Source organism: Microtus ochrogaster, linkage group LG5 (assembly GCF_000317375.1).
Source record: "Microtus ochrogaster isolate Prairie Vole_2 linkage group LG5, MicOch1.0, whole genome shotgun sequence".
Lineage (NCBI taxonomy): Eukaryota > Metazoa > Chordata > Mammalia > Rodentia > Cricetidae > Microtus > Microtus ochrogaster.
Genome location: NC_022031.1, coordinates 50,974,066 through 50,995,775, shown reverse-complemented (window position 1 = coordinate 50,995,775; position 21,710 = coordinate 50,974,066). Strand labels below are relative to the sequence as shown.

General features: G+C 47.1%; 1 protein-coding gene across 5 annotated transcripts in view; it reads right to left on the bottom strand.

Annotated features, from left to right (window-relative positions):
- Positions 1–2,578: 2,578 nt before the first annotated feature.
- Positions 2,579–21,710, bottom strand: part of Akap2 (A-kinase anchoring protein 2) — a 240,776-nt gene continuing 221,644 nt past the window's right edge. For 3 of the 5 annotated variants that reach the window (XM_026786656.1, XM_013351845.2, XM_026786659.1), the window contains 3 exons: positions 16,681–16,859; positions 12,913–12,951; positions 2,579–6,621 (listed from right to left, as the gene is read on the bottom strand). In XM_026786656.1, the coding sequence (XP_026642457.1) occupies positions 6,520–6,621; positions 12,913–12,951; positions 16,681–16,859 (320 nt within the window). In that variant the 3' untranslated portion in view covers positions 2,579–6,519. The remainder of the gene's footprint in view (positions 6,622–12,912; positions 12,952–16,680; positions 16,860–21,710) is intronic. The other 2 variants (XM_026786657.1, XM_026786658.1) reach the window with 2 other exon arrangements.

The window sequence follows — 21,710 nt, the reverse complement described above, 5'->3', positions numbered from 1 at the left end:
TCTCTGGTCTCAGAGAAAGCAGAGCCCTCCTGGCAAGAGCTTAGCCAGTTACTGACCCGGGATGAGGAGAAGAGCACGGGAGGAAGGACTTTGGGGCAGACTGCCTGGCTTGGAGTCCTCTCTTTGCCACTGGTTATGGCAGCTGAGCCTGTCACCCGGATTCTGAGCACATGCCTTGTCACCTGTAATGTGGAGACCAGGCTAAAGTGGTATAAGAAGAGGCTGAGGTAGCTCATGTGACGCGCTCACCACAGAGTCTCTTGCAGAGCTAGAGTAAGAACTGTGGCTGTTACTCCAGGGAGAAGCATGTGACCATCTGGCCACAATGGTGAGTGCCACCTAGGACCCAAAGGTAGAATCTAAACATGCTAGTTTTACTCCTTTATTATGAATAATTTGGGATCCACCCCCCCTTTTTTACTGCTATTATTGCTCTTTTGAAACAGTGTCTCACTATGTAGCCTTGACTGGCCTAGAGCTGGCTATGTAGACAAGCCTGACCTTAAACTGATATACCTTTGCCCAAGAGGGCTAGGATCAAAGGTGTACACCAGCAACCCGGCTCCATTTCATTTTGAAGATTTATTTTTATTTTGTGCGTGTGTCTCTCTGTGTGTGAATGCCATACGTGTCTGTCTGTGTGCATGGCACAGATGTGTGTCTGTCTCTTTGTGTGTATGCAGCAGATGTGGTGGTCCCACTGAAGCCAGGTGTCAGATTCCCCAGAGCTGGAGTGCCAGACAGCTGTGAACCACCTGGCATGGGTACTGAGAACCAAGACCAGGGTCCCTTTAAGAACAGTGAGAGCTCTTAACTGCTGAGCCATCTCTCGAGCTCCTTGTTTTGTTTTGAGACCCTATCTATGTAGCCCAGGCTAGCCTGAAACTCACTATGTGGACCAGGCTGATTTTGAATTTACAGCCTTCTTTCTGTTTCTGCCACTCGAGTAAGTACTGGGAATGGCTAGTGTGAGTCACCTCACCTGGCCGCAGAGTGGTTTCGCATGGAAGTGTTTGAGAAATTACTGTTTATTCTGAAGGGTGAGAACCCTTACCGAAGGCGCTTGGCTAATGACTGCTTTTACCTTAGGGACCTCTGCCACCATGTGGCCACTAGTAGGCAAAGGTGAGCATCTAACATGAACTGAAAACAAAGGTGTTCTACCCTTCCCGTTGCCAGCTAAGGCAGTGAATGATTCTCACCCTTTTTAAGGCTGCGGCCCTTTAATACAGTTCCTCATGTCGTGATGATCCCCAACCATAAAATTATTTCATTGCTACTTCATAACTGTAATTTTCCTACGGTTTGAGTCATGGTGCAAATACCTGTGTTTTCTGATGGTCTTAAGCGACACCTCAGAGGGTGTCTCGACCTACAGATTGGGAGAACCACTGGGTTAAGGGCTTCTGTACTACACAAACGTTCTACCACAGCGAGACATCCCCCATTCGCTGTTTGCTTTCTGAGACAGGGTCTCACTAAGTTGCCCAGGCTGCCTTGAATCTGTGATCCTCCTGTCTCAGCCTCCCAAGTAGCTGGGGACACAGGTCCACACACTAACTAGGTCGGGCTTGGTCATTTGGCTTTAATTGCCTGGGATGCTTTCCAGTGCTGTGACTCTCAAGCACAGTTCTCATTATTCGCCCAGGCTAGAAAACCTGGGGACAGAAAGACTAAAGAGCCCCAGGTGGGGAGAGAAGATAGAGAGGCAGCTGGAATGCAGAAGGAAGAGGCAGAGCTGGGGAGGCCCAGGATGAGGGACAGGGTTCAGGAAGTACAGGGGCTGGGTGAGGGGACTGGAGAGGACCGGAGTACCTGGAGACTGATGGGAAGGGAAGAGGGACAGGCAGATGTAGAAGAGGAACGGGTTTTCCTGAAGAACTCCAGTTCTTTCTGGGCTTCTTTAAGCTGCAATTCAGTCCTTCATAAAGAAGCGCCAAATACAGATGCATGCTGGGAATGCGATCCGGATCCGTGCTAAGGTCAGAGGAAATCTGCTCACTTAGTAAATTTAGTGCTTGTTGGGCAAATATGAGGACTTTTTTTCCACTTCCAGACCCACAGAAAAAAGCCTGACATGGTGATGGTGGTGCGTGCATGTGCGCGCACGCACGCACGCATACACACACACAATCCTAGTGATAGTGAGGTAGAAACAGGTCCAATCTAGACTACTTAATCAGTTCCAGCCAGTGAGAGACCCTGCCTCATAAGACAGTTCCTGAGATTCAACATCTAAACCTGACCTCTGGTCTTCACATACGCAGGTGTGTGCACGCACGCGAATGAGCTGCAAGGCTATACCTGAGTCATGGCTTGCAGGTTCATTCTGTTGCTTCGACTCCAAAGTCCAACTCCCTCATCAAGGGATGGACACCTGCATCATTTCTGTGGCTCCTGACACAAGGATGCTTTATTAGCTACCATGGCTTCTTTGGTCCCGTACTTGGGGGAAGTCGAGGCGGAAACCAGGGGCACTGACATGTCCCTCAAAGCTTAGCCACCCAATCCCCCAACCTTCTTCCACCAGTTGAACAAAAATAGCCATCCCTAAAAAAGGAAAAAAGAAAAACACCACACGCGTGTTGAGTTTTATTGAGAAAATAACTGTATAGCTGCATGGAACGCCTTCACAGTCACTATAAAACTGAAGCAGAATAAAAACATGTAAGTGGTTAACATAACACAGGAAAGCCAGGTACAGAGTATCATTGTTTTTCAAACACAGTATTGCTGCTGCCCCTCATCCCCCCAACCCACCCTTCCTCCAATTAAAAAAAAAAAATAAGGAAAAATCATTTGGATAAAGAGCAACACAAAATAAAACTTGGCAGCTTACGGAACGCTTAAAATCCAGTAAATTGGTTGTGTAACTGAAACTGGATATATTCACCATCTCTAACACTTAGGCTATTTTTTTTTTTCAATACATAGGTTAAGTCCATTCTTCAGGGGAAAAAAATATCTTTAAAGACAACAATCAACACTATTTTGGTGTTCCTTGTTCTAGTGTGTGTGTGGGTGTGTGCGTGAATGTGTGTGCAGACACTGATTATATACTGTTTCTATGTCGTTGCCTAGGGTGGGCAGCATGCACAGGGAAGAGGAAGGGACGTGCACCGTGTCCTGCTTCCTTTATTCCTAGATAAGACAGCCAAGGCTGTCAGCCTCGGCTCTGGAGGGAAGTGGGCGTACAAACACCGCGGTGTGGAGTTCTTCAGGAGGGTCGTGAACATCTACAGAAGCTACACATTTCTTACAGCTGAGACTAACAAGCTTTGAGGCAGGGTAGAGCCGAGCTTCGGAGGCAAAACTCGCGAGGAGCTTCTCACCTTGGGCCTATGGGGCAGGGCGTCCTTTCCTCCAGGGACCTGCTGGATCATGTCGGGTAAAGTGATGAGGCCCGTGTGGGATCCTAGAGCCTACAGGGAGCCGCCCAAAGCAATGGCTCAAATGCTTCTTGAATAAGGAAAAAGAATTAAACACCGCGCCCCCCTTGCCAAGAACACAGAGAAAAGCTGACTCTCCTGTGAAACTGATTTCCATTTAAATAGAATATTCTAGAACTGTCAAGGAGAGCCAGGAAACAAATGGGAGCCATTAGAATTCAGGGAAACCAGGAAAACTAGGAAATGGAGGGGCCACCGTGGGAAAAAAAAAAAAAAAAAGCAGCTGTGTGACCAGGAAAGAGTGGCAGAAACTGGGCCTCTCCTTACCCACAAATGGAGTACGGCCCATGCACGCACGGTACCCGGCTCTAAATCCCCGACCCTTCAGAACTTCTTGTTCAATCTATTGCAATCAAAAGACCACTTCATCTGCCACCGAAGTGACCCCACGGACTGTGTGGGGGCTCCAGCTGCCGATTCTTTCCTCAGTGTACCCTCCGTGTGGGTCCAAGGTTCCCTTCCAAACAGGACATGAAATCTGAGGACATCATGAGGACCGTTTCCTCTTGTGAAAACTGAGGGAGTTGTCTGCACTGCCTCTAGTCTCCAGCAGATCCCAGAAAACACGGGGCAGCCAGTTTTCTTGTACGACCCGTACTATCTCACTCTCTAGCTCTATCTGCCACTGGGTAGGGCCCTGGGACACTTATCCCTGTGTTTCCCAAGGGAAGGGACACCCACATCACTGTGTTCTCAGGCCAGGCAGTTGGGGCCTCCAGCTGGAACCCCTTAAACAAAGCTGTGCCCTCCAGTGTGCTGGCCAGCAGGACTTCTGATCCGACACAGATGTCGTGTGCCAGGACATTTGCCCTGGGCCAGTTCCCCTTGCTGTGAAGGAAATTCCTTGCAGCAGCAGGGGTGTCATTTGTTCTCTGCCCCGACGTCTAGCATTTTTAAAAACATTATGACGATAAAAGAACGAACCATCTAAAGACAGTGTGCACTCCCCTCGTGTAACCTGGCTACCATCTGTAGACTTTGGCTTCGAGTTACCGGGTCCCTTGGCAGTTCTTAAAGGTCCTTCCTTGTCAGTCATCAGGCAATTCCCTTTTACCTCGTGCCCACCACTTACCAGTGAATAAGCTTTCCCCCAAAGTCAGCGCTAGTATAATAAAAAAGGGTAAAGATAACACGTGGAAAGGTACATATAAATATTGTGGAGCCGCTACTTATTAGAATAACATATTAAATCCTATGACATAATAACATAAAACAAAAATGGATTTTAGCAAGGTCTGATTTAATTATTGCTTTTTTAAGAAATTGTCTTTAAAATAAAGGGAAAATAATGAAGGCTGGTTAGTTCTTCTTTTTCCTCCTCCCCCTCCCTCTCCTTGCCAGAAATGAAACATTCCCTCATCCAGAAATTCAGGGCACCTGATTAGTGAATGCCCTTTATCATATTGCTTTAAATGACAGAGAGAGTAAAGCTGGAGTCCTCTATAGTCCGTGAGGCATGAAGACAAAGCATAAGAATAAATAGGATGTGGTCTAAATGTCAAATCACCAATACAAAACTGCACCAAACTGCACAATTGTGACTCACGCAAACACCACGTTAGGTCGGTTCAATATAAGAAATAGCGCACCAGCCCTGTGCCTTGATATCCCTTTTCATAAAAAAAGAAAACTCTCACTCACTCCTGAAGCTGGCAGACAGCCATGGAGGAACTACTGTCCAGCCATGTGTCACGATCAACCTGAAATTTTAACACACGCACGCACACACACACGCGCACACACGTCATACCCTTGCTCGTGAACATACACTCATTATACAGGCACACGGAGGCATACACACTATCTTTAGGATTTGTAGCTGATTCCACGTCTGTACTTAAAATTTCTATTCTATATTTTTCTCTTTGTCATCCTGAAAAACACTGGTTATTCAGCAAAAATAATCTCTCTTCCTTCCTTTCCTAGTGTTCCTCCCTCCCCCTCCCCATTTCTCTCTTTACCTCCGTGACTTTAACACTGCCTTTCTCAGATCCAAGAGAGTCCACCCTATGCCCCAACCACTTCTAAGGCCCACTTTAAAATACAAAATAGTTATACACACCATACTTCTGATCATCTATACCCTTCTGAGGCAGAGCCTGCCCCCCTTTTTGTTTTCAATTATTGCCATTCTAAAAACATCCCTACCATCTCGAACCAAGCTGTTTACTGGGTACAGATTTTATCCATGTTCCTATCCCCCATCCCATCATAAAAATAGTCATTGCCTGCTAAATATAATTTTCATATGAAGAAACAGAACTGTGAAAGTGTGTTTTCCTAAAATGACCAGTCACCAGGATAAGCAGAAGGTCCTAAAGCTAATAACCCATTTGGTTTGGCTCTCTCCCCTAGCATTCTCAACCTCCTACCGTAGAACAGATTGCATCTGCAACATGAAGAGATATTGTCTTAAAAATACAGGTCTTTATATATATTGCGACCATTGAGTGTTCCCAATTAAAAATGATTTCACATAAGCGAGATTGAATCATCATCGCCCCCTCTTGGGCAACTATGGAAAGAAACACCGCTCGCTTTATGGCTGCTGGAGAAAACGGGAGTCGCCCAACATGTCTGATGCCTCAGGAGAGCAAGAGCTGGAAGCCGGTGTGGCGGAATGAAGAGCCTGTCTGCTGTAGACTGCACCAGCCTGGGCCTTGTTTGACGCCTCGGAATGGGACAACTATGTCACCGCTTGCTCCTTGTCACCCAGCTGAGGCTGGCTTCAGTTCTACCTGCGGCAGCTATGCTGACTCATTTGTCAGGCCTGTGTCCCTTTGGATTGGTTGTGGAATGGTCCAAAGCCAGGGGCTTCTTTGAATCATGAAGAAATCCTTTCTCTTCTGACTCTCTGGTCTCAGAGTTTGATGGGTGGACTTCTTCGCTTTTTTTTTTCCTTTTTGTTTTATTTGTTTATTTTTTTTTTTACCATTGTGCATTGCAGCTTCTGGTCTACATGAGAACGGTTGAGTTTGTATGCACTTCAATAAATAGTCGGTGAAAATGCTTCTGAATTGATCATTTCTCGGTTTCTTTGCGGAAACTCCTTCAGCAAAGGCGTTTCCTTCTACTCATTGCCCTCCTCCTCCTCCTGGTTGGCATAAATCCCCGCCTCCCAGCGCAAGGCCAGAGCGCTCTTTCTTCGATTAACCCGTGTGGCCTCCAGGACCTGAAAAAAAGAGGGGCAGACGTTAACAGAATTCATTCCATTTCCTTACTCAGCGCCATGTTCACAAGATGGAAGTGATGCGGGATCCGGTACGACTGGGGTAGGTGATGGGCGGAGACGGAACAAGGAGGAAGGGATGAAAGAGGTCGGGTGTGACTTCATTTCAAAGCCCAAACCCACTCACTCTCTGATGCATGGTCTCTAAGATCACCTTTCCTTGCATATTTACGGGTTTCTTTGAACTAGACTTGACTCAGCCTCGGTTTTGTTGGAGGGGGGAGTTGCTTACTGTGGTGCTGGAGACTGACCCTGGAGCATCGAACGTGCTGGGCAAATACTCTACAGCTGAGCTCTGCCTGCCACCCGGAGCTGACTAGTCTAAAGTAGCGCTCGACAAGCTGTCCACGCCTGTTGTGCGCAGACCTTTACGTCACATTGAAGCTGTTTATCTGTGGCAGCTGCTATCCACGTGAGGCCGGCAGACCCTTGAAGCGCATTCAGACAGCTGAGAAATGAAATATTTGAGGGGACTTTAAATTTAAGTAACCTTCTGGGGCTAGTGATCCCCATTTTAAATAGCGCAGACCCTCTTAGCTGACTCATAAGCAAAGATGGGGAAGGAATGTCTGTCTTTGCACCAATGCGGATTTGATGCAGTAAGTTTGCAGACTCACATAACACTAGGAAAATATCTATATCCCAAGAATCTACTATGGCAGAATGAAATTCCGATGGCCACCGACTGAGGGAATGGGGAAGTCTTCAGGACAATAGAAAGTCATCAGCGTCTGGTGTCTGTGTCATCAAGGTCATACGTACTACTAATAATAAGAGAAACTAAAGGTGACAACATCAAGGTCCAGTAGGCTCACCCCCGTGGGGGTGGGACCTCTCTCCCTCATGTTTACTGGAATCATCTGTGGGCTCCCGAGAGAAGACATCAGGCCACTTGCTCCAGTTTTCAGTTTGGATAGGATGGAACCCATGTGAAAGGCACGTGAGTGGCCAGGACACAGTGCAAGGTTCCAGGTCAGGGCCACTGTAACAAAGGCAAGTTCACGAACAGCCCTCTGCTGTTCACTGAGGCCACAGAGCTTCTGATATCAGAGAAAAGTCCTGGTTGGTTTTCTGAACCGCATCAAACGCTGTGCTTCTTCTAAAAATGGTCACTGAAGCAAGGGGCAGTGACGTTGGCAACTCCGGAGAGGTAGGAAGATGCCACATGGAAGCAAATGCTGGGTAGACTACGGGGCCAGGGTCCAACCTGGCATGCTACTTTATATCTGTGCCAAATGCAAAGACTACCCATAGCTTCTGGATGCTTCCATCTGAAGGTCTTCCCCTTGTCTCCCAACATGGGACAGCTGGACTTGACAGGGAGGTGACAGCCAGTCACCTTTGCTGTGTGAACAATGCACTGTTGAGAGTCACAGCCATGTCATGAGTAGCCCCGTGCAGAAGCACACACTGGAGGAAAAGCATGCTGACAAGCTAAACAGGAGTTTCCTGGCCAATGCATGATAGCACGAGAGTGAGGGATAACAGCACACGGAGTGTAATACCCGAGCCTACAGTTTTCTCTCTTGTTCCTCTTGTATTTCAAGTCTCTTTGCCTGCTCAATGGAGACTGCACTTGCCCTAACAGCATGGGCTTTCTCAGGAGGTATGGCCTCTGGAGCTCAAGGAGATCTACACTGTAAACTGTATGGACAGCGTGACGGTGCCTTAAGTCACAAACTCCAGTGCTTCAATATCCCCATGTCAAACGGGCATCGTAAAAGCCACAGTGTGGGGTCTGCCCAAGGGACAAACAGTTTCAGGTCCTGCAGCCCTCAAAGGATCATTCCCAGCCTCTGAGAGGTCACAGATCCTGGCATGGAATAGAAGCACAGATTGTATAAAGACCTCTGTGCTGTGTGAATTGCTCGTGTTGGCCTGAGAAATTCCCAGGAGCATGAAAATAAAGTCAAGGTCCTGGAAAAGGTTTCCTTAAAAAATAAAAAATAGCCAGGCAGTATGGTGCCTGCCTTTAATCCCAGCACTCGGGAGGCTGAGGCAGGTGGATCTCTGTGAGTTCGAGACCGATCTGGTCTACAGAGCAAGTTCCAGGACAGGCTCCAAAGCTACAGTGAAACCCTGCCTCGAAAAACCAAAATAAATAAAAAGTGAATAAATAATTTTTTAAAGAAATACATAAAAATAATTTAAAAAAGGGTTTTGCCTTGCTAGCTAAGCCCCTCCCCCTTAAAAGATTTACTTATTTTTATGTATATGAGTGTTTTGCCTGCATGGATGCTTGTGTACCACTTGCGTGCCTGGTGCCTGCACAGGCCAGAAGAGGGCAGTAGATGCTCCTGGAACTGAAGTTGCAGGCAGTTGTGAGCTGCCATGCGAGCGCTGGGATTGAAGCCAGGTCCTCTGGAAGAGCAGTCAGTGCACGGAACCATTGGTCCATCTCTCCAGCGTCCCCTTTCCTTTTTCTTTTGAGACAGTTCCTGTCTTGCAGCCCAGGCTATCCAAGAATTCACAATCCACCTACCTCCGTCCCCAGAGTACTAAGATGAATGGCATGTGGGTCCCACATGTGGCTTTAAGTCTCTTTTAATGTTTGTAAATCTCAGTTAAATTTCGTTCCTTCAGAAACCCGTGTTAACATTCCTCTACCTGATCGTTTGACCATGGTGACTGGGTTCCTAACACGCCACAGGAACAGTGGCACCTGCGGGGTATGAGTGTTTCTTTCCTCAGAGAATTCAGTCGCAAAAGGTACATCAGGCAGGAAAATTATAATTATAGAAATGTTTAGTATAGCTTGAGTTTAAACATCTAATGGTCAAGAACTCAAATAACTCATGAATGTAAACATGAGCTCTTAATTCATTCCCTCTGATCTGGATGTACTTCTCATGTGACCACCAATTTCTGATCAAATCTACATACCCCTGCTAAGACACAGAGAAGAAAAGGAATGAGCCAGAACTGAAATGTCTGAAAACCTCTGTGTAAAGCTGCCCTAGGGCTCTGGAAGCTTAGAACTGTGGCCTTGGGAAGACTCAAAAGCCAAGCCCTCAGGAGAGGTATGAATGAGTTCTTGTTCTAAAGTTAATTCGGATATGGGTGAAGGGTGTACGTCTTAATTGCTAGTAAACTCTGAACTCTTAATACTTCTATCATTGCCCATTAACTTGGCTTTCTAAAGCCTTTTCTGGGCCCGAAGCGAATGTGTCTGGGGTTCTAGTCAAAGATGCTTTCGGTCACAAGGACTATGAACCAGTTACTATCTTAATGCTCAGAAATCGAATGTTCTGGAAGCTTCATGCCATCACTGCTCACACTGACCTCCTAGGGGGCTGACACACGGGGAAGGAAGAAGGAAAGGCCGAGATTTAAACACAGCTCTCTCCACAGGTGGAGTCGATCCTTGAGACCATCAAAGCCACACGGTTCCCCAGCAGCTGTGAGACACGGGGAGCAGCAAGCAACCCTTGCAACCCAATTCAAGGTTTTCTCACTGCTTTCACACATCAATTCATCGGGCACGGTGGAAGAAAAACTATCAATTCTTGTTGAACAATCCCTAAAACTGTCTTTCTAATGCGTGGGCATTTCAAGGCAGCTTTCAACTTTTAAGTGGTAGTCAAAGGAGGGCTAGGAAATAAGGGACAAATGGGTTGAATTGCTGAGTGACTCCATTAGTGTTCGAGCTGACCCATGATCCTCCTGCATCTTCAGCTGAAGACTGATTGGCCCAATCCTGCCTTCCTTGTATACCCTTGGCCAGAGTGTCTCTGTTCTAAACCATACTGCCTCAGGGAGGATGTGGGAGCAGGGCCTGATTCTCCAAGAACTACTTCCTAAATGAGGACCACAGACAGACAATGAGGAAGGGACATGCCATGATAGTCTCAACGTTAGCTTTAAGTCTTATACGCCAATCAGTTATGAATAGATTACATCTATAGCTACAAAACACAGTTACTCTGCTAATAATGAGCCATAATCAAAATACACATGGTGCTAGAGGTTGGTACAACCAACGAGAAGAACATTTGCAGGAGCTGGTCAATGAGAGTATGCCCGGTGGAAGGTAGAGCATTGTACCACGCATGCACAGAAAGATGTGTGGTGACGGTTGCGGGTGCTTGCCTAGCATGCAAGAGGAGCTAGGTTCAATCCCCAGCACAATGCCACCAAGCAGCCAAGAACCCCCCAAAAGTTCATCATCAGAAACAACTTAATCCACATTCCCATCAGCATGAAACTGATGGAGAAGGGGATTTAGTCCTTCAACAGAACACTGCTCAGCAGTTCAGAGGAAGACACTAGAAATGCACGTTAAACAGGGGCACATCTAGGAACTGTGGGACAGGAGCTGCAGAGATGGCTCAGTGGTTCAGAGAACTGGTGTGGAGGACCCGGGTTTGAATCCCAGGGTCCACATGGCAGTTTAGAACCATCTGCAACTCCAGTTCTAGGAGAGCCACTGCCCTCTTCTGGCCTTCAAGGGCACTGCATGCACATGGTGCACAGACATACATGCAGCCCAAACTCCACACACATAAAATAAAAGCAATTGAATAAAGTGAGAAGAGGATCCCATCATGTGACTTACCATTTATAGAAAGTTTAAAACGTGCACACACACACATACACACACACAAACCCTTAAGGTGTTCCTTATGTCGTATAAAAACATGCACAAGAATGAACACCACATCAACAGTGATCCCTCTGAGGAGATACGGAATGACAGAACCAGAAAAATGGGAACTGGGAGAAGTGACAAGAGGGCTTGGACTGGATTGGCCACACTGACTCCTTTGGAAACGTCAGGCCGGTAGGAGTGGGGCAAGGAGAGCGCACAGGCTGTGCAGGCTGGCTCCAGGGTTGCAGGAGCATGCTGCCGCATGCCTTCTTGAGCTCTACTATAGTGCCGACTCAGAGTCAACCCTCCATTAGTTATGAGCTGCGCAGATGAATGATTTCCTCTGCAGTTCTGTACTTTTGAAATAAAAATGCAATACTATATAGAAATGAAAAGTTACAGAAAAAAAAACAGAAACATGAAAAAAAGAAAAACAATTTTTTAAAAAGAAAACAGGACTAGATAGACAGTGCTTGTCTGACATGTATGGAGTCTCGAATTTAATTCCCAGCATGCACACGTATGTATGTGTGTGTATGTATGTGTATGTATGTATGTATGTATGTATGTATGTATGTATATATACAGCAGTTAAAAAATTTTAATTTTGGGGGTCAGCACGGAGACAGAGTTTCTCTGTGTAGCCCTGGCTGTCCTGGAAATCTCTATGTAGACAAGTCTGGCCTCAAACTCAGAGATGCTCCTGCCTCTGCCTCGCAAGTGCTGGGATTAAAGTCAAGTGCCGCCATGCTGGACTTTACATTTTTTAATGTGCATGTGTCTTGAATTCAATTCCTATTGTATGTGTGTGTATGTGTACATCTTTACACACAGAATAATACTGCATTTTAAAATTGTTTAAATTTTTAAGTTTATGTGTATGTGAATATGTGTGTGTGTTTGTGTATGTACGGTATGCATGTATGCATGTATGTATGTTTGTATACATTCATCAGGTAGGTGTCTGCAGGTTAGAAGAAGGTGTCAGATCCCCTGGAGAAGAGTTACAGAAGATTGGGACCCACCAGATGTGGATGCTAGAAACCAAACTCCCTCTTATTCTCCGCAGGAACAGCAAGCATTCATAACTGCTGAGCCGTCTCTGCAGCCCCACCAGGACTGCATTCTTACAGCACACATATTAGTCCAAGACTGGAGAGAGGAGGGAGACCTTGGGATGGTCATCCTGCATCCAAAGAGCAGAGCTCTCTGGGAATCGTGTTAAGGTTAATAAAGGACTAGTCAGAACCACAAGCTCAGCCTGTAGGGGTGGCACTGTGTGCTAACCAGACCAGAATATATTTGCTACTTGTGCCTGAAGAGAAGTGTCTACACAGCCGGCCAATAACTGCCCTCTAGTCCAACGTTCTCCAGACCCATGGGTGACAAGGTCTTCTTGAACCCCCTCCCCTGCCCAGCCTAGCCCAACACAGCACAGCACAGCACAGCACAGCAGTGGTCACTGTTGTGTGGACTCCAGCATCGGAGTCAGCTCCCCAGGTCACAAAGGCCAGGCAGAAAACACACATGGTGAGAAGGCATTTTTCTTGCCGCTCTTATTGAACACAGCAGGAGACAGCAAACCACGACAGTGTGCACCAGGAGCAAGCATGCACCAGGACCCAGACAGACAAGTTGAAAAGTACCTCGGAAGTCACCTTGCAAGACAGTAACTTAGAGGTGTACTGGCAGAGAGGGGAAAAAACCAGGGTTAGTACACAGTAGAGACACAGTCACAGACTCCCCTCCCTTGGCGGCTGGGCACTGGCGCCGTGCTCGAAGTGAGTAGGCGGGGAAGAGGCTTGTGGGTACCACCATCCAGCCTCTCCAAGTGTGGCTTCATCTGATATTTGTTTATTTAAAGGTCTGTATCTCTTGAGGCAAATAGATACCCTATTGCTCACGAATACAAATATCAGATAAGCCGGGCTTTGTTAATTCCAGGTGTTGCTTTCACTTTTTGCACACTGAATTAACAAGATTTTTTTCTCCCCCATTGTCTAACCAGCTGCCCACCAGCAAGGACCTAGATGGCCATTCTGGATTGGACGGATTCTGTAACCAGACAGCCCATTCTTTTCCTGTGGGCTTCTCTGAACCTTTAACAGTCTTGTACCCCACTGTGCTATTATAGTAAGACCCCAATAATCGAATGAAGAGAGGAGGACGTAAGGGGAAAGGGAGAGAAATGGGGGGTGGGGGAAACACCGGTTTGTGGAGGCAGGTTGCCTAAATCTGACCTGAGGGTGGTACTATTTAACTAACCACAGCTTCCCTCATCAGAACCCTGTGGGTCTGGAGAAGAGGCCAACTGTGGGATGGCCCTTGGATCATCATCTGAGATGATTACTTAGAATTAGTGTGGAAATGGAATGGTCTTTTGGCTCCTGGAGACACCCATTGCCAGTCGAGATGGGCGAAGGCTGCTAGGAGTCGTCTGCCCGAGTTCGGAGAGGAGGGGACCTTTGAAAAGTGAGGCTTTGCCATATTCATTGCCGCTGAGCTTTTCTTTCCTTAAACTAACGGTCATCCACAGATACTAACTTCCTGTCGCCGATGTGGAGCCTCCCAGACAGCATTCCCGAAAGGTCCAGGATTTCAATTTTCGCCTGTCATCGCCTGGATCCTCAAACGATCCCTTTGTGCCCAGCAGGACAGGACAGTTTAGAAACATGACAAAGGCCACCAAAGGCAGCGTGGCTTTCTCACATCCCTCTCAGACAAGGATTCTACCAACCAGGAGCCAACCAACTTATCCTGTATATGATTCTTTTATAGTTTATATTTTGAGTCAGGGTCTCTAGCCCAGGTTCTTCTCTGACTCTCCATGACCTTGAACTTTTGATCTCCTTGCTTCTGCCTTCTGAGAGGTGGTATTACAGGCATGTGCCACCATGCCCAGGTTTTGCAGTGCTGGGGATGAAACACGGGGTTATGCCATGCTGGGCAAGCACTCCACCAATTAAGAGAAGTCCTCAGCCACTGGCTTTTCACAAGTGTAGAGACTGAACTAATAGGCCCTTGAACTGTGGGTAGGGTTCTAGGTTCTAGAGAGTATCATTGCTCTGGGGTGATTTCAGGGGTGACTTCTAGTCTTCCACAGAGCCATCAAGTTGATACCAGTAGACAACTAAAGATGTCAGCAACAACCATGGAAGGTTCTTGGAGGGCAGAAAATCCAAGAAGCCACTTGTCACCCTAAAAAGTGTATGAATGGGGTCAGGAAAACAGAACTGCATGGCCTTGAACAGAATCTCCGTTAGCCTCTAGAGGCAGGGGAGTCAGCTACATAGCCACCACCAAGCAACCATTTCCTCCTTGTTATCATTCTGCTACACGAAACAATGGAAAGGTGCCCTACATTAGACAGGCCAGTGGGTGGTTTGGAAATCAATTTTGCCTGATGCCCACATAATTCCTCAAGAAGCAATTTGAGTATGGTTTTTGAGGTTGGGGTCTCTTTTAAAAGGGGGCAGGGAGGGGTACAGGGGATTGGATAGATTTTTCATTCTATCCCTAAAAATGTTCAGCAGTTGACAGATTTTGTTCTATGGCAATTCCAAGAAACGTTCAAGACATCCCACCTTCAAATAATAATAAAAAACAAACTGATTCACTAAAAGGTTTCTTTCCTAGTCAACAGGTTGCTTGATTTCCTTGGGTGAACCAGAGACAGGAGACCCCCAGCGCTTTAGAAGGCTAACTCCAGGCCACCTCATTCATTCAAAGAGGAAACGGGGACTGGTTGGCATTCCTAAGGTGGGCACCTGAGTGTCAGTGTGCCTGACGGAGGGTCTAGTTTTCCACCTATGACATGAGCATCTCCTATGTCGCCGGCAGACCTGGACTATGTTGTCTTCCTAGGTCAGCTTCCCAGCGCCTGGGATTAGAGACCTGTGCCACCAGGCTGGGAACATGCTTCCCTCCCGTCACATCTGTAATCCAGGGCTAAAAGCACACACAAGAACCATAGAACGCACGTAGGAAGCATCTATGTGCCACCCTGGACGGTCCACAACTCTTGGGCTAGCTTCCAGCAAAGCTGCTGATGTACACCGTCGAATCGTGGGGAGAGAAGAAACCGTAGGCTGCTACGCCTGCACTTCAGCCTGCAATAAACAGCGCCTAGAGAGGGACTGCCCAACTGGGGCCGCTAACATGACTTAGTAGACATCAGTTGTTGCTGGCAGCTGCCCAGTGAAACCCAGTACAGGGTTCTATCCAGAGAAGCCTCTTGGCCGCTCAAGGTAGCTAAGCAAGTGTTCCTTCATGCTTAGGCAGAGGGATGTGTGTTTTCATCTTTTCTTTATCACTCTTAGTTGAAAAGAAGCCTTCAGCGTTTGGCACTTATTCCAGAAACTCTTGAACGTGGGATTATCCAGCCGGGACATGAAAGGCAGGGAGCTAGCAGGGACTTCCTATTGTGCCCTGCAGTGCACTCTAGTTTATCCAAACTGGGACGCTCTGAAGAGTGAAAGAGGAGGTTATACAGAGATACCGGAACAACAGGCAGAAATGGGGTAGTTTATCAAGCTAAGCTATTTGTGACCTCAGTGTAATGGTGAGTGTGTGTGTGTGGGGGGGGGGGCTTTGATGAAAGATAAATGACTGGTACCAGAGAGTCTAGAGTGTTTGTCTGTACCCTCAGCTGCCCCCAGGCTCATGGGGGACCATTCAGAACACCTCATACGTCTCTTACTAGACAAAGGAACCACAGAGCAGCCAACTACCTTCATAGCACACATGACCAGCATGTGCACAGTTCTGAATGCTGAAGGGTAGATGGGTAGTGATGTGGCTTTTAGCCGTCATTTAAAATGGCTCTTTCAGCCGGGCAGTAGTGGTGCACGCCTTTAATCCCAGCACTCGGGAGGCAGAGGCAGGTGGATCTCTGTGAGTTCAATACCAGCCTGGTCAGCAAAGCAAATTCCAGGACAACCAGGGTTGTCACACAGAGAAACCTTGCCTTGGAAAATCAAATAAATAAATAAAGAAGATGGCTATTTCCTGTACAATTCTGCTCACAAAGGGCTCCAAACAGTTCTTGAGCAGTGTGCAACACACAAGGATGCAAGGGTTGATCACGGCACAGATTCTGAAGCCTGAGGTGCTTCCAGAGAGTGTGCACTCTTCTGCGTTGCAGACTTTATCTTCCTCCACACCCACCATCTCACATACCAGCCTTGCCCAGCACCTCAAGCTTGACTCAGCAGCCAGGACCAGCTCTTGATCACAGACATTCTTGTGACACGAAACAAGACCCTCTCGAGGCACCTTAAACCACTCATTTAAAAATAGGTTTCAGATCCACGATGCAAGACAGCCAGACAAACGCACACACATCCGGGTCTGAACACGCATACCACGCTGCCAGTCACCCTCAGAAAAGAGAAAGGAAAGGAGGAGAAACTTACACTACTATCATCCATTCTCTCGCGCCTTTTAGATTTGTGTGTCTCATAGTCTTCCATGAGGGTCTGCATCAGGTTCTTGGGCCGCTGGGTTCCGGCAGCCTCTTCGGGGGCTAAGTCAGGCTGCAAGCTGGGACCTTCGGTTGTGGGGGATGGAGGAGGTTTGACTTTCTCTATTTTCCCTGAAACAACATGAAGAGAACACCCTTTCTAAGCTTATCTGCTCAGCACTGCTTTGAGAAAGAGGAAAAAAAACTGGTTCACACACACACACACACACACACACACACACACTCGCAAAATCAAGAGCAGAACAGAGTCGTGGTTAAGTGGAAGGGTTTCATTACAAGAACACATTCAGCGCACACCACAGGGACACCAGACTGAGAGTCAGCAAACTCAAATGGGCGTGGCAGGCACTTTGCAACACGTCAGTCAGACAGACAGGACATTAGCTCCAAGGCTGTGGAGACATGGATTCTCTCAGATCACAGCATAAGGCTATCAGAAGTGGCAGCATCGTAGAGACCAGTTTCTTACAGGTGAGGAAGTTGAGACTCTACGAAGGCCACCGAGGTCAAAGATGGTCCCCAACACTCCTGGCATCCTCTGCCCTCCTCGTTAGAAGTAACCGATTACCAGCTGACCTGTCAAAGTCTTGGAATGAGACTCCAGATTCTCAGGAGACACCAGTCTTAATTGGGCGGATTCCTTCATTTACCTTACCTGTCAAAGACCCGAAGACGCACCTAGGCTTTTTGGAACGAGACGAGAATGACAACTAAGGATAGAGTTGGAAAGGTAAGGTTTTAGCTCTTGAGATTGCCCCTCAGGAATTGCCAGGCAGGGCGATTAGAGCAATAGTTAGTTACACAGCAGTGTGGGGCCGGGTCACATTCTCTAAAACCAACCGCATCCTTCAAAAACAAGTCAGACAGAGAGACAGACACTGGCTCTAAATAGCCAAGGGCTATGTATTCTATCACAGATCACAACAGTAGGACGTTGGAGGAGTTGGGACCTTGGAGACTCGCTTTGCTTTTGGAGACAGCATCTCCTGTTGTCAAGGATGGCCTTGAACTCACTACAGGGCCCAGCTGGCTTCAGAACTCACTTCTCCTGCCTCCACTTCCCAGGCGCAAGGATGCCAAGCTTAGCCACAATGCCTGGTTTCTGCAATGCGGGAGACTGAACCCAAGCAAGTCCTCTACCAGCTGAGTGCCTCAGCCCCCAGAGACCCATGTCTCACAAGTGAGAAATCCTCGGCCTTCACTTCTGGATCAAGGCACGCATGGGGGTTTCAGTGCCACAAAGACTCAACTGCATCTCCGAGAAGGTGAACAGTTTTCTTACCATGCCAACTGTGGATGACACGTTTGGAGCCTGCAACAGGAAATACGAAGCAAACACACTACATAGATGGGTCCATTCCTACATTCAAGAGTTGGGGTAAAGTCCAAATTTCTTCGTCTTTTCTTCATTTCACATCACAGATGTCTAGTGTAGTCCTTGCCATGTAGAGGGACTTACAGGAAGGCCTAGAGTGAGTTTCTGGAAGGCAGAAGGGAGGCAGGGAGCTGCAGCCTTTAAGCCGCACAAACTCCTTTTGAGGGGAGCTGGAACATACATAACCCAGAAAGCCCAGGGGTTTTGTTGTTTTATGATTTGTTTTGTTTTGTTTTTTGAGACAGGGTTTTTCTCTGTAGTCCTGGCTGTCCTGGAACTCATTCTGTAGACCAGGCTAGCCTTGAACTCGGAGATCCACCTGCTTCTGCCTCTGGAGTGTGGGGATTAAAGGGAGGTGCCACCAATGGCAAAAGCCCTTGTTCTTAATTTTTAACTCTTGCTCTTCTTTGAACTCTCTAAGCGGCTGGAGACAGGTCTCCTTGAAAGATCCACTTTAGCCGTGAGCTAATCATTCAAATTCTCTTTGATTTAATTCCCATGCTTGTGAAAATGAACATTTGGAAGGCGTGGTCTCTGTGAGCTCTTCTAACTCATTGTATTGATTTTTAAGGGGTATAGGGGAAGACATGAGGCCATGCATTTGAGGATCAGGTGAAAAGCAGCTATTAGCCTAGAGAAGAGGACTCTCATCTTCACAGCCACAATTATAGTAGTAACTTATTGAAACCTGCATAAGTCAGGTAATGTCTTTGTATATTAACAGTAAAATAATATTTCAAAGCCTTCAAATTCATTAGCTATGAATTTTGTTTTTTAATTATGGAAATTAGGTAAGACTATAAAGACCAAATACGTATCACAAACATCATTTGGACAAGCATTTACCAAGATTTTCCCATCACCCCTCCATCTGAAGACTTGCTGAATTTTAAAAACTAATTCTAGAGTTAAGGCCATTTCAGCCTTGAGTGCTTAGTACATACCAACTAAAACTTACTATTGAGTATTTAATGTTAAAAAAATGGAAGCTGGGCAATAGTGGTACACATCTTTAAAAAAAAAATTTATTATATATAGTATTCTGCTTGCAGGCCAGAAGAGGGCACCAGATCTTATTACAGATGATTGTGAGCTACCATGTGGTTGCTGGTAATTGAACTCAGGACCTAGGGAAAAGCAGCCAGTGCTCTTAACGATTGAGCCATCTCTCCAGCCCATCAGTGGCACACATTTTAATCACAGAGGCAGAGGCAAGTGGATCTCTGTGAGTTTGAGGCCAGCAGGTCTACAGAGCCTGGTTATTCCATAGCCCAGCAGAACAAAACCCATCCCTGACGCAAGAAGCAATACCAGCAACAGTCACTAGAGGTCGCACACGAAGAAAGGCTAGCTTCGCAGCCCTGGAAGAGCAGCCTCCAAAGGACGTCATTGACAGAAGAGGCTTCTGATAGCCAAGCCCAAGGAAGGACTGTCACAGGTCCCCAGAGACAAAGAAGAAACTGTGTTTTATCCCCAGACTTCTGGTCATCACCCTTGGCATTTTCACAAGATGCTATATTGGTCCACCTTCTCTACCAAGCATCCCCCCCTACACAGTATGGTTCAAGTCACACCTGAGACTCCAGCCTCAGGAGTCACACGAGCCACCGAGAAGCTGGAGAGGAACTGCTCGGCAGCTGACTTGTTCCGCAGGGTCCTGAGTTCGGTGTCAAAGGCTTCTCACACAGGATGATGGGAGACTTCTGCTACTTCTCCTCCAGCACCTCAGAGTTCAGAGGGTCATTACAAAGACCATAAAGCATATGGTCTGTGTATATGTCTGGGCTACTAGTCACATTAATCTATGGCCTCATGGAGGCCCCCCAGGTTCTGTGACCCCAGTAGAATCCCCAAACTGTAGACTATCCTGGGTGTCACGGGATGTCACTGTTCCAGTATCCCCTGCTTTCATCCCAGGTGGGCCCATCAAACCTCACTCTTGACTTTGTTTGTTCGGTGATTAGTCAAGTACCCGATGACACCTGAAAATGGCCTCCCTGTCCTCTGATTAGTATTCTGCCGTTCAGACTCTCTCTGGGGTGGGCCTTTCTTACAAAATGGCTTACTTGAAGGATTGGTCTGGGTCCCTGGGAAACGAGAGCAGACCGTGACAGGCAGAGCTGGGGGTGGAGGGTGGCTGTGCTGGCTTAGGTGAAGGCTGGGACTGATATTTACAAAGCATGGAACAGGTACAGCGTAACCTCTGCGACTGTGACAAAGAGATCAGCAGGACAAAAGCAGCCTGTGGTTCTGAGTGGAGGCAAGGAAGCATTGCTAACGTGTCTCGTAAACATAATCTTCTCTAAAATAATGGAACTATTTGTACTTCACATTTTGAAGACAATTGAGGGCAGGCAGCCTCACGTATCTGGGCTCATTCCTACTCACTTGGCTGTACGAAATAATCCTCAATGCTACAAACAAATCAACAGCATTGCACAAGTAAATTATCAAACACTGGGTTAAAAAGGGGGTGTATGGGCCAGTAAGGCGACTCAGCAGCTGAAGGTATTTGCTGTCCAGCCTAATGACCTGAGTTCAATGTCTAGGATCCATGTAATGTAAAGAGAGATAACCGACTCCTGCCAACTGCTCCCTGACCTCCACGTGTGCATCACGGCAGGCACACACCCACACCCGCTGTGATAGCTTGAATGTAATTGGTCCCCATAAGCTCCCAGGGAGAGGCACTATTAGGAGCTGTGACCTTGTTGGAGGAAGTACGTCACTGTGGGGGTGGGCTCTAAGGTCTCCTATGCTCAAGTTACTCCTAGTTCAGCTAACTTCCTGTTGCCTGCAGGATCAAGGTGCAGCTCCTTCTCCAGCACCATGTCTGTCTATGCACTGCCGTGTACCGCCATGACAATAGTAAACTAAACCTCTGCAACTGTAAGCCACTCCAATGAAACGTTTTCCTTTATAAGGGTTGCCTCACAGCAATAGAAAATAGAACTCTAAGATACCTACCCATAACCATACATAATAAATGTGTCTATGTGGTGGTTTGTTCCCATAGGCTCATATAGCTGAATGCACATTCACCAGGGAGTGGTGCTACTTGAAGGAATTAGAAAGGTTAAGAGGTGTGGCCTTGGTGGAAGTATGTCACTGGGGATGAACTTGGAGGTTTCAAAAGCCCACACCAAACCCATAGTCTTTCTCTCGGCCCATGGACCAGGATGTGGCTCTCAGTCACTGCACTGGTGTCTGCCTGATGTAGTCATGCTTCCTGCCATAATGATAATGGATTAAACCTCTGAAATTGTAAGCAAACCCCAATCAAATGTTTTGTTTATAAGAGTTGCCTTGGTCATGGTGTCTCTTCCCAGCAATAGAAACCCTAATTAGGCCGGGCGATGGTGGCGCACACCTTTAATCCCAGCACTCGGGAGGCAGAGGCAGGCTGATCTCTGTGAGTTCGAGACCAGCCTGGTCTACAAAGCTAGTTCCAGGACAGGCCCTAAAGCCACAGAGAAACCCTGTCTCGAAAAAAAAAAAAAACCCTAACTAAGACAGTATCATGTGTATGCATATATGTATGTGTATATATACATATATGTGTGTGTGAACATAATAAATCATTTAAA